Raw genomic sequence first — 14,114 nt, forward strand, 5'->3', positions numbered from 1 at the left:
CCGCCTTCTTCAAAACGGTCACCAGATGTCGAGTGGTGACGTGCCTTATCAGCTGATGTTACTCTATGGAGGCGTGAACGTCCCGCCCAATTTGACAGGTAGTCCACGCCTCCTGCTGAAGAGAATAGATATCTGCGTTGGATTTTGGAGGCAGTGGAGATACGTAAGCGGGCGCAGAGGACCATGAACCGGGATGAGGGAGCGTACGCGCTGTCACATACCTGGAGCGCAGTCCTGGGGCAGCAACCTGACAGCAGGAGGCGTGGACTACCTGTCAAATTGGGCGGGACGTTCACGCCTCCATAGAGTAACATCAGCTGATAAGGCACGTCACCACTCGACATCTGGTGACTGTTTTGAAGAAGGCGGAAGTGTTCGCCGAAACTGTCAACAAGCGAGGTAACATACTTAAAAATACGTGTCTTAAGAAACGAACTTAAAAGAATAGTTATAATTATCAGACATAATGAATTTTCACTACATATTGCTTCACTTGCTTCCTCTTTATCTGGTGGGTTCTCAAACCTCTCATGTTCTTGCTAATGGTACTGCAAAAACAGATTGCTCTCATCATCGGTAGTCCATTAGCAATATTCAGTACTGGGAAATATGTCCTTCTGGGGTGCCTCCCCCCATGGCTGTTCGTAGCTTTGTGTCGGTACCCCCTCATACAAGCTGCAGTTTGAAGTGCTAACAATCACTGCTCCAGTTGCCATCTCTGTGCTGTAACCCCAGTCATCACTAACGCTGTTCAGTCATCATGCAGCCTTTCCTGTAAGCCACTGATGAGGCAAGACTAAACTAGTTTCTTGTAACACCAGATGGTGCAAATTGGACACATCAGTGATGAACCCAGGGTCATGAGGTGTTTTGGGTCTGAGATCATCAGACACCCTCAGGTCATCAGGTGACCCAGCTGAGAGTGTTTAGTTCCCAGCTTGTGTCCAAGTGGTGTGCTACACCATGGATCACCCTTCTTGATCCACTGCCACCTCAACACTTTCTCAACACCTTGGAGGATGTTCTTCATTTTTATTATTTATTTATTTATTTATTTAATTTAATTTAATTTAATTTAATTTAATTTAATTTAATTTAATTTAATTTAAGGTTTATTTGACATGGACAATGCACATTAATAAACATTAAAATGTAAATGTGCCAGAATTAGCTAAAAATGGCCATTTTGCATCTGTTGTCCATGGACTGATGTTAAAAGGTCAGATGCACCTAAAAAAAATTCACATCATTGTAAAAGGACACATAACACAAAATATGCAGTAAGAATATCTCCTCTCATCTCATTATCTCTAGCCGCTTTATCCTTCTACAGGGTCGCAGGCAAGCTGGAGCCTATCCCAGCTGACTACGGGCGAAAGGCGGGGTACACTAGGGTATTAGGCAGAAAAAGAAAATTACCAGTCAAAAATAATATTTTATATAATCCTGATGCGCCACAGGCGCGAAGTCCCTCTAGGGGGGTCTGGGGGCATGCCCCCCCCCGAAAATTTTTGAAATTTAGACTTCATTTCCTGCATTCTAGGACATTTTCAGGGTGAAATGGCGTGTAATTTTTGATCAGAAATATTGCATATTTTTACTTTGTATTTTTTTCAGTTTCACTCCTGAATGTATCAGATGTATGGTGTTTGATTTGGTAACAAAAGTGAAAAGAAAATAAACAACAATGAATTGTATATAATCTTTTGATCTAGTTACAGTATTGAATAAAAAAAAACCCAACAGTATTCTATTTTACGTGGCAGAAATTAAATCGCAGAATGTCTGTCACTGACTGTCATCCATAATATTTTGACCAAACTACTCAAAAATTAAAATTAACTTTGAGAGAACGGGAACTGAGTTTCTTTGGTTTACACAAAGATTACAGACGTCTAGGGGCCTGCAAGAATCGGTCTGCTGCTGCATCAAAGTCAAATTCCTGACGATCTAACTTTTCGTAGCTCTGTCTGATAAGCTGCTCCAGCCTAACTATACTTAATTTTGTTCTCAACTTGGTTTTGATCCTGTTCTGAACAGAAAAGACTCGCTCAGCCTCTGCATTGCCAACAAGCACACATATTGCCATTGACATGAGGTGAAACATGCTTGGATAGAGCCGCTGATTTGGCATGTTTGGACCTCCAAATATCTTCATCATGAGCTGAGTTGGTCTTGCAAAATGACCCTCTTCCTGCCATTCATCATCACCATCTGTTGAGAACCTGTTATGGTATACTAGTCGCTTGAAGACAAGAAATTCTCCTCTTGCCTGTCTGAGGGTCGCTATCCCAATCGATCGGACGGGGGGCGGCGCCTCCGCGGCTGGAGGCTCGCAGGCGCCCGCTAGGCGCCTCCGTCCTCCTAAACCCAGATGCGCCTCGCGCCTCTCAAGGCTCTCTCCCCCGACCTCCCGACACGCGCCTCCCGCGTCACGCCGTGCGAACGCCTCGGCCCACCCCCCGCGGACGCGCGCGGCTGCCGGTGGATCCTTCCACTCTGGCTGCCCGCGCGCGCCCCGGACCGGGACGAGACGGAGTCGCGGCCACGGGCGCGAGAGGCTCAGGCTGAGGCCGGGGGTCGGAACGACGAGAGGCGAGGGGCCGCCTGAAGGGGAGGGCCCCCTCTCCCTTTTTCGAAAACCCCATCCGAACGCGACCTCAGATCAGACGAGACGACCCGCTGAATTTAAGCATATTACTAAGCGGAGGAAAAGAAACTAACCAGGATTCCCTCAGTAGCGGCGAGCGAAGAGGGAAGCGATGAAATATTCTGATTTTTCATTTCAAGTTTTCAGTATTTTTCGTATTAAACTGTGTTTCTTACGATTTGTAAATGATGGCGGAACATAACTGGATTTATCGGATGACATGTGGGAGTATTCATGTGCGAAAATTTTCGGCATTATCGTCCGTTTCAGTATCCGTCTGTGTGTATACTTGCCCGTTGAAATCGGCAATCGCCCGTCAAATTTACGGGTGGACGGGTCTCTGCCTAATACCTTGGGGTACACCCTGGACAAGTCGCCAGGTCATCACAGGGCTGACACATAGACACAGACAACCATTCACACTCACATTCACACCTACGGTCAATTTAGAGTCACCAGTTAACCTAACCTGCATGTCTTTGGACTGTGGGGGAAACCGGAGCACCCGGAGGAAACTCACGCGGACATGGGGAGAACATGCAAACTCCGCACAGAAAGGCCCTCGCCGGCCACGGGGCTCGAACCCAGGACCTTCTTGCTGTGAGGCGACAGCGCTAACCACCATGCCGCCCACAATAAGAATATGATCAGTATAAATTAGAGAGGAGAAAAAAGAGAGAAAGCTTGGCAGGAGTGGCATAAGTAGGACAGGCAGCAGATAGAACAGCTGAGCAGAGGAGTTAGCAGTATGATGCTATGTTGCTAATGTTTAGTGTTGACAGGTCTGATTGCTGATTAGCCACATCTTTAGATTGGATTTAAATGTGTAATGGTAATGTGTTCCATTCATGTGCTACTCTCAGTGAAAATGCAGATTGGCCGAAACTGCTTTTTCTTAGCGAAATTGTACAGTCTCCTCTTACTGCACTATGTGTAGGTTTATAAGCAGATGAGCCTGTTTTTACAAATTGTCTTAGTACTGGAGGAGTCAGTCCATTAATAATCTTACACAAACTCCTGTCTTATGTATATTTTACCTGGTTTTCCCAACTTGGTAATTAATATTTTGTTAAAATGAGACAGTGGTGATGTCTAGGTTTTTTGTTCTTGGTGGCTTGTCTTTCCTGCAACCCTCAGATACCAAGAACAGTGAGTGTCTGATGTAGAGACTGCCCTATAAAAACCCAAGATTAACCTCTACCAAGATGATGGAATTTCCAGAGTGTGGCGAATGAAAGGATCTGCTTATGATCCAAAACATATGAGGTCGTGAATGTGGGAATTCTAATCTGTTGTCTCATTTTCATATTTTGATCTCAAACCCAAATGTCTTCAGTGTGTAGCAAAAACAAAAGAATTGGCCTTGCTTTTCCAATGCTTTCAGAGCGGACTATACGTTATATTAAATTATATTTAAATTGTAAGGTTCGTGGGTATGACTTGAAATATTATGGGTGCAACCTTATGAGTACGGATAGAAAAGTGAGAAATTACTGTGAGAAATTCCTCACTGGGGTCAGAGGCAAAAATATATTGAGTAGAAGACATTGTTTTGATTCATTCAGTAAACATTTGAACTGAATCTGTGCATAGATATTATTATTGGAGGGCATTATTAAATAACATCCAGTTTTGTTTGTGTGTTGCAGAATTAATAGTTAATTTCCACTTGTTTTGAAACTTGAGGAATTGTTGGGGAAACAAGTAATAATTATAAATAAATAAAAGGGTACAAGACATTTAACAAACTAATTATTGTGAAGCATCTTTGCTTGAAAGAGAATAAAAATCTGTAACTGAGACATTGTTGACTGGTCTTTCAGCCATTTTGCCAACTCCAGTGACACATTTTTAATGTCATTTCTGTTTTTTATCTGTATTCATAACTAAGACATCATACTCAATGTTATATTCTTACAAAAGGACATATGACATTTGATTATATGATTAAACTTGTACAAGAGGTGGCACAGTGGTGCAGTGATTAGCACTGTCGCCTCACAGCAAGAAGGTTTAGGATTCGGTCCTCATGGCTGCTGGTCCCAAGCCTAGATGGATGGTTGCATCAGGAAGGGCATCTGCTGTAAAACCTATGCCAAATCAAACTAGAAAAGCACTCGGAGAGTGCAGACCTCCGCCAAGAATCCTTTAAAAAAAATCCGGGATCCAGGAGGTGATCCGGATCACTGCCAAAATTTAATGGATTGTTACGTGTGCCCGGTCACACCTCTGGAAAAAATTTCAGAGTAATCCGTTCATTACTTTTTCCGTAATGTTGCTAACAGACAAACCAACAAACAAACCATACCGAAAACATAACCTCCTTGGCAGAGGTAATAATGTGGATTATGTTGATCCGCTGTGGCGACCTCTAACAGGAGCAGCTGAAAGATGATGATGATTAAATTTGTACAAGAATGCATGAAAACAGATTTGTGTACACATGCACAACTTTTTATTGATGGTAATCTTATTCCATAATTTGTTGCATTGTAACAACTGCTTAGCGAAGTGATTACATTTTTTTTCCTTTCCAGATCAACTCCACTGTGTCCATGTCCGGTCTGCATGCCGTTAGCAGTTCAGACGATGTAAAGCCGCCGTTTGGCCTGAAGCCACTTTTAGGCCACACCCCTGGACCCACACTGTCCCAGAAACGACTCTGTGCGATTTGTGGCGATCGCTCCTCTGGTACATTTACATCAGATTTATAAGACTTTAAATGGAATAGAATGATCAGGGCACTGACTTGGCCTTGAGTTCTGTATAAGAGTGGCGTTTGAAATAAATGTGTGTAGCTATTGCAGGGGGGAAAAAGAATTCCTGGTTTTATTGGATAATGTAATTTCCCTCCATTTACTAGCATCTCATTTTGAAAATTCTTAGCAAGTCATAACTGTAGTCATGGTTTCAAACATTTGAAAACAGTATTAATATAATAGTAATTAAAGGGGTCATTTCCTCCATCCCAGAATCCAATTTGTTGGATTTTGAAATATTCGTTTTGAAAACATGGCTGTTACTCTGCTAGCTTTCTGTGCAGAAAAACCTCAAAGTTCACATTTTAAGATCTATGGCTTCAGGATGTCACTGCACTGTTGTGAGTTGTTTTTAAAAACTGTGGATGTGAAAATGGCGACTCGCTACTCTTTGGTGCAGAGGATTCTGTGAAGGGTGAGTAGGCCTCTTTAAATGGCTGGTGGAACATCATCCCTTAAATGGTTAAATAGCAAACTTTTTGTATCCTTATTTTTATTGATTTAAACAACCAACAATTTTTCAACGTATGCATTCAAATACATCAAAAAGATATACTTCTTGCCCGCCTCCCAACAACCCACCCCCAAACTTTGAGCCATCTGTTAATAGAAAAAAACCCCAATAATAATAATAATAATAATAATAATAATAATGGTTTACAATAAAATTATGAAATAATAATAATAATAATAATAATAATAATAATAAAATAATATAAAAAAACAAAACAAAACCGCATGCATGAGGGTGCAGTCTCACTTGTTCTTGTGACAATTAAGGATTTATGTTACTAGGTCTTGATTCCAAAAATGTAATGAATGAATCCCAAATTTTATGGAAAATATGGCTTTTGTGTTTAATGGCATATGTAAGCCTTTCGATCGCTATACATGAAGATAGTTCATTAACCCATAGAGTTACAGATGCACAACAGACACTTTTCCACTGTCTGGCAATAAGACGTTTTGCTTGTAGTAAGCAGAGGTTGACCAGTTTGCTTTCATGTGATCTAAGGGACAATGCCTCGGGGATAAGGCCAAGGATACAGATTACTGGACATAAAGGGATTTCTTTCTGAATGATGCAGGAAATAATCTCAATTATGCCATTCCAAAATTCTTGAATATGTTTACAGGTCCAGATACAATGAAATAAGGTTCCTTTCTCTGTCATACATTTAATACAAGTGTCCAGAATATTAGGGTTAAACTTATGGAGTTTTTCAGGAGTTAAATATGTTCTCATGAGCCAGTTATATTGAATTAACCTCAACCTACTATTAATAGTCATAGTTTGTGCTTGACAGCATGCCTTTTCCCATTTTGTCTCTGTAATAACTATCCGGAAATCTTCCATCCAGGCCAATCTCTTATAGTCTGAGGACTCTCTTGATGACATAAGTAATTTACTGTACACTTAGTCCCTTTAGCATAGGGATTGGGTGTTACCAGTTCTTCTATACCATTTACCATGAAAACTATCTTCATGTATAGTTGATATGATTGGTTCTTAGAATGAACAAAGCTCTGTATTTGAAAATATTTAAACAGATGGTTCCTAGGAATCCTAAAATTATCTTTCAAATATTCAAAAGACATAAGGGTGTTGTCCATAAAGAGATCTGAAATCTTCTGTAAACCAAGCTGTGCCCCAAGTTTAAAACCAGGGTCTGATGTACCTGGTGTAAATCTTGCATTACCCCAGATAGGCGAGAAATGTGATATATCCCTTGGCTCTCCAACCATTTCTTGCGACTCATACCAAGCTATAATTGTGGCTTTAACAAATAGGTTAATTGTGTTCTGCTTAAGCATTCTGGGGGGAATTGGAGTATAAGTATCTGTCCAAAGTTAGCCCTTTCGCCTTTTGTTCCTCTATCTAGACCCATGGCAGATTCGAAGAATTAGAGAACCCAAAGAGTTAACTTCTCTAACTTGGGCTGCTCTGAAGTACCATAGGAGGTTGGGTAATTGCAAACCCCCCCCCCATCATGAGGTAGCTATAGCAGGGTTAAGCGAAGTCTTGGTCGTCTTTTATTCCAAATGAAATTTGTGAATGTTTTCCTCATAGTAGAGAAAAAGGCTGGTGGGGGAGAAAGAGGAATTTACTGAAACAAATACAGAAATTTGGGGAGAATGTTCATCTTAATGGCATTGATTCTACCTATTAATGTAAGGGGAAGAGACATCCATCTATTCAAAGTATTGTTTACATATGAAACAATGGGGTCATAGTTATGTGGGATTATGTCTTTTATTTGAGGTGTGAGAATAATCCCCAAGTATTTAAAGCCGTTTTTAGATACTGTGAAAGGGTGTTGGATTGCTGGATTATTTCTTTCTTTTTCATTGAGGAAAAGTATTGACGATTTGGACTGATTGACCTTATATCCTGAGAAAGTTCCAAAATGATTAATCATATTGATCAGAGTAGGCATTGTGTTTTTTAGATCTGCAAGGTATAATAATAATATATCATCTGCAAATAATGAAATGTGATGCTTCTGACCTGAAACATCAATTCCTTTTATCCCAGGGTGGTTTCGTATAGCTATTGCCGGGGCTCAAAAGACATCACAAATAGAAGGGGGGACAGTGGACAACCCTGTCGCGTACCACGCGATAGATTGAAGGGTTCTGAAATTAAAGGAAAACTCCGGAGTGAAATGCTTTTTAGGTCTATTTTCGCATTATTGGGAGTGCATACGTTGAGTTGCTACCACAATCACATCAATCGGATGTGTTTTGAGAAAATTAGCTTTTTGTGATTTCAACTGGAAAGCGCTAACATGGCAGTGGCCGGGGCATGTCTTTTTGCCGATACAAAACGCTAGTTTTAAAACCATTGCAAAGCTCAAAACAACATGACAGTTCTGTGGAAGTGAGTAGAGGGTTCGTACAAACAAAACGAGGTGTGTCTAGCTCTAAAAGTGCACGAATAGAGTGTGTAGAATACAACCCCGATTCCAAAAAAGTTGGGACAAAGTACAAATTGTAAATAAAAACGGAATGCAATAATTTACAAATCTCAAAAACTGATATTGTACCGTGGCTGATGTACTTCAGGTATTGGCTATAAAAAAGTCACGTAGGGATGTTGTTTTGAGAATGTTCTTGATCTGCTCATTTGTGTAAATGAAGGCATAATCTGTCTCTTCATTGTCACTTCCATTCATCTTTCACCATACTTCATAGACATTGACTCCAACATGCCTCCAGCTTCTTTAAGCTCTTGTTCATTTGGAAGTGAAGCAGCTGTTCTATATGTTAGCTGGGATCTTACGCAAGCCTCTATGATCTTGCGCCTTGTACATAGGTTGATGTTTGTGTCACATAGTACAGCTTTAAACTCATGAAACTTCACTACAGTTCAATTCTATGTTGTGCAAACTCGACGTGGGCAATAATACAAGCACTTTGTCTCCTGGCGTGAACTCTCTAAGGCGCGTGCCCCTGTCATACAGCCGGCTTTGACATTCTTGTGCCTGCCATAAATTCTCCTGGGTTAGGTGCGTGAGAGTGTGAAGTTTTGCGCGCAGATCAAGAACGTACTGGATTTCATTTTTACTCGGTGAAGGTCCCTCCTCCCAATTTTCTCGTAGCACGTCCAGAATGCCACGCGGCTTACACCCATATAATAATTTGAAGGGATAAAACCCCATGGAGGCTTATTTGTTCCTTGGTTTGAGTGTCCTGCGTCACTCGGTACGATCTTTCTTTAATAATGGCAAAATAAGGGAAGGTCGGTGCTGCGTTTGGCTGAAGAGTTTGACCATCGATTGCTCTCACTTGGTCAAAAGCATGCCGCAGAGTCTCGTCTCGCGACTGCTCTAACGGGAAATCCTCAAGGGAATCCCTGAGAGAGGGAGGAGGAGCAGGCTGCTCCTCAATCTGTCGCAGTGTTGATGTAGATGGCTCTGCGATAGCTTCTCCAGTCAATGCCACACCGGGACCTTCCCGTGACCTACTAGTGCAGGACCCACTGCGTGTTAAATATTCCATTAGGTTTTTAAATCCTGGCCAATCAGTACCCAGAATCAATGAGTGGGTGAGATGGGGACTAACCGCCGCCTTTATTCTATGCATTTGGCCCCGGAATAGAATTTGGACAGACACTAGAGGGTAACGGTGAACATCTCCGTGCACACACAACTTTCACCGCTTGTGCTCCCCCCAATGCCTCACCTTGCACAGGCGTTGGTGAATTGAGGTCTGATTACAACCGGAATCCACCAAAGCGTGATATGTAGACCCTTGAATACTCACCAGTATGCGATATGTTCCGGCCCAATCGGGGGCGGTTTCTGGTGCGTCGGGGATCCGGATTACAGCACCCACCTCCCTTGCGGAGCTCTGACCTTGGAGATGCTCCGATTCCCCGCTGTGCCAGCACACCGGCCCAGGCTTTCCCTCTGCACTGGTGTTATGGGTGTCACTCACCTGAGGGGGAGACAACACAGACACAGGAGAGGGGAGGACACCACGGGTGCGACGGGCCGGCTGGGGAGGAGCCAGCCGCCGCCTCCGTGGCAGGGGAACGGGGTGGGGAGGGGGGGCGAGAGACAGGGGGAGAAAAGAGAGAGAGAGAGAAGCGAGGGGAGATGCCTCGTCTGCCTGCCGTCGGAGCCACCTCCAGATGGTCCTCCGCCAGCTCGATGGCTCGCTCCAGCAACGCCGGGTGATGATACTGGACCCATTCCGCCGTTCCTTCTGGAAGTTGAAAGACAAACTGCTCCAGTGCCACTGGATCGATGATCTCGTCGGCATCGCGGTTTTCCGCCCTCAGCCACCGCCGGCAAGTGTCCCGGAGTTGCTGGCCGAATGCAAACAGCCGGCCGGCTTCCTCCAATGCCAGCGTCCGGAAGCACTGGCGATGTTGCTCTGGGGAGCGGCCAAGCCGCTGCAGGATGGCTTTCGTTAGGTCAGCGTAGACCAGCCGGCTGTCAGCAGAGAGCTGCTGCACTGCGAGCTGCGCCTCGCCAGTCAGGAGCGGGAGAAGGCGCACTGCGTGCTGCTCCTGTAGCTACCTCCACGCCTCGGCTGCTTGCTCGAAAATAGCGAGGAACGCTTCCGGAACGCTTCCTTTCTCACCACATCTTTGTATCTCCTTTTTGGCCTTCCTCGTTTTCATTTGCCTGGCAGCTCCATCCTCAACATTCTGCTTCCAACATGCTCTGCATCTCTTCTCAGGATGTGCCCATACCATCTCAGTCTCCTCTCTCTTAGCTTAATTCCCAAGCTCTCCACATGCGCTGTCCCCCTGATGTGCTCGTTCCTTATCCTGTCCAACCTTGTCACTCCCATCGCAAACCTTAACATCCTCAACTCCGCCACCTCCAACTTTGCCTCCTGTCTCTTTGTTAAGGGTACGGTCTCCAATCCATACATCACAGCTGGTCTCACTACTGTCTTATACATCTTACCTTTCACTTTTGAATCACAAATGACTCCCGAAATCCTTCTCCAACTGCTCCACCCTGCCTGCACTCTCTTACTCACCTCACTATCGCAGCCCCCATTTTCCTGCACAGTTGACCCCAGGTACTTGAATTCACCAACTTTCTTTATGTCTACTCCTTGCATCTTCACTACACTCTCATCCCCATTCTCATTGCTACTGCTCACCTTCATTCCTCTTCGTTCCAATGCGTACCTCCATCTCGCCAAACCTAACTCAACCTCCTTTCTACTTTCACCACATATCACAATATCATTCTCAAACATCATGTTCCATGGTGACTCTTGCATCACTTTGTCCTGTCCAGCTATCTATCACTATTGCAAACAAAAAAGGACTCAAAGCAGATCCTTGATGGAGTCCCACCTTCACCTTGAACCATTCAGTTGTTCCAACTGCACACCTCACTGCTGTTAAACTGTTCTCATACATGTCTTGCACCACTCTAATATACTTCTCATTCACTCCACTCTTATACAATACCATAACTCATCTCTTGGCACTCTATTGTATGCCTTCTCCAGGTCTACAAGCACACAATGTAGCTTTCTCTGGCCTTCCCTGTACTTCTCCATTAACATTCTTAAAGCAAAAATTGCATCCGACGTGTTCTTCCTTGGCATAAACTAGAAAAATCTAGTTCGCCCATTGTCCTGTGTCATTCTGAGATGCGCAGATAGACAGTAAAGGGAATTCGCATGATATGGAACTAGTGGGGAAAAAAGTGCCGTCACGGCACGAATTAGACCCGGGTCTAATTCGTGCCGTGACGGCACTTTTTTCCCCACTAGTTCCATATCATGCGAATTCCCTTTACTGTCTATCTGCGCATCTCAGAATGACACAGGACAATGGGCGAACTAGATTTTTTTTTTTTTTCCCCAGCCACGGTACGCCGGAAATCCGGCGCGGCGCCGGAACGCTATCACCCCTGTCTACTCAGTTGGTGTTTCATAATCCCTTTCATTGACGGGAAAGATATGTTCATAACTAGTAAGCGATCTGTGTCATAAGGGAGCAATGCTTTTGTATACACTCGGCAGGAACGAACAAACTTCTCCAACCATGATGTGGTGCAAATGTAGTCAGTCCTCTTCTAATCAGGGCCAGCATGCCTCCATGTTTCTCTGTGAGTTTGCTTAGTTCTAGATATCGAATTCATTATCTTCATATTGTTTTGTAGACACCATTTCAGCATACGTGTGCACCATTGTCATTTGTTTGTATCCTGTCTGGGTTGTTGCATCCCATGCTCCTGAATTTTTGCTGTGAGATGAAATTGTTGCATTAACCCTCTGGGGTCTGAGGGTATTTTCTGGCACGCTAATGATTTTAGCATGCTCTGATTTTGTTGTCAATTTCAACAAATCTAAGCAGTATTTTCAAAGTCACATGACCTTTTTTTTTTTTGTATTGAGCACAAGTTCAGCTAAAATAATATCCATGTAGTACAACCCCGATTCCAAAAAAGTTGGGACAAAGTACAAATTGTAAATAAAAACGAAATGCAATAATTTACATATCTCAAAAACTGATATTGTATTCACAATAGAACATAGACAACATATCAAATGTCGAAAGTGAGACATTTTGAAATTTCATGCCAAATATTGGCTCATTTGAAATTTCATGACAGCAACACATCTCAAAAAAGTTGGGACAGGGGCAATAAGAGGCTGGAAAAGTTAAAGGTACAAAAAAGGAACAGCTGGAGGACCAAATTGCAACTCATTAGGTCAATTGGCAATAGGTAATTAACATGACTGGGTATAAAAAGAGCATCTTGGAGTGGCAGCGGCCCTCAGAAGTAAAGATGGGAAGAGGATCACCAATCCCCCTAATTCTGCGCCAACAAATAGTGGAGCAATATCCGAAAGGAGTTCGACAGTGTAAAATTGCAAAGAATTTGAACATATCATCATCTACAGCGCATAATATCATCAAAAGATTCAGAGAATCTGGAAGAATCTCTGTGCGTAAGGGTCAAGGCCGGAAAACCATACTGGGTGCCCGTGATCTTCGGGCCCTTAGACGGCACTGCATCACATACAGGCATGCTTCTGTATTGGAAATCACAAAATGGGCTCAGGAATATTTCCAGAGAACATTATCTATCTGTGAACACAATTCACCGTGCCATCCGCCGTTGTCAGCTAAAACTCCATATTTCAAAGAAGAAGCCGTATCTAAACATGATGCAGAAGCATAGACGTCTTCTCTGGGCCAAGGCTCATTTAAAATGGACTGTGGCAAAGTGGAAAACTGTTCTGTGGTCAGACGAATCAAAATTTGAAGTTCTTTATGGAAATCAGGGACACCGTGTCATTCTGACTAAAGAGGAGAAGGACGACCCAAGTTGTTATCAGCGCTCAGTTCAGAAGCCTGCATCTCTGATGGTATGGGGTTGCATTAGTGTGTGTGGCATGGGCAGCTTACACATCTGGAAAGACACCATCAATGCTGAAAGGTATATCCAGGTTCTAGAGCAACATATGCTCCCATCCAGACGACGTCTCTTTCAGGGAAGACGTTGCATTTTCCATCATGACAATGCCAAACCACATACTGCATCAATTACAGCATCATGGCTGCGTAGAAGAAGGGTCCGGGTACTGAACTGGCCGTCCAGATCTTTCACCCATAGAAAACATTTGGCGCATCATAAAACGGAAGATACGACAAAAAAGACCTAAGACAGTTGAGCAACTAGAATCCTACATTAGACAAGAATGGGTTAACATTCCTATCCCTAAACTTGAGCAACTTGTCTCCTCAGTCCCCAGACGTTTACAGACTGTTGTAAAGAGAAAACGGGATGTCTCACAGTGGTAAACATGGCCTTGTCCCAACTTTTTTGAGATGTGTTGTCATGAAATTTAAAATCACCTAATTTTTCTCTTTAAATGATAAATTTTCTCAGTTTACACATTTGATATGTCATCTATGTTCTATTCTGAATAAAATATGGAATTTTGAAACTTCCACATCATTGCATTCCGTTTTTATTTACAATTTGTACTTTGTCCCAACTTTTTTGGAATCGGGGTTGTATGTATGCCATGATTGTACTTTTTTTTAAAAAACAGATAAATCAAGATGTTGTTAAAGCAGTTTTAGAACTATGTTGGAATGTGTGGGAAAAAAAATGACCTTACCCATTGTGTTAAACCATTTTGGTCATTTGAAGTGATTCTGTTCAGTCTTAGGAATGTATCAAGTACAAAAACTTAAATCTGCTCCATTGATT

At 42.9% G+C, this 14,114-nt stretch overlaps 1 protein-coding gene across 3 annotated transcripts in view; it reads left to right on the forward strand.

Annotated features, from left to right (window-relative positions):
- Positions 1 to 14,114, forward strand: part of rxrba (retinoid x receptor, beta a) — a 139,105-nt gene that overhangs the window by 10,108 nt on the left and 114,883 nt on the right. For all 3 annotated transcript variants that reach the window (XM_060904817.1, XM_060904816.1, XM_060904818.1), the window contains one exon: positions 5,188 to 5,341. In XM_060904817.1, coding sequence (XP_060760800.1) covers positions 5,188 to 5,341 — 154 coding nt within the window. The remainder of the gene's footprint in view (positions 1 to 5,187; positions 5,342 to 14,114) is intronic.

The sequence above is a fragment of the Neoarius graeffei genome, chromosome 22 (genome assembly GCF_027579695.1).
Source record: "Neoarius graeffei isolate fNeoGra1 chromosome 22, fNeoGra1.pri, whole genome shotgun sequence".
NCBI lineage: Eukaryota > Metazoa > Chordata > Actinopteri > Siluriformes > Ariidae > Neoarius > Neoarius graeffei.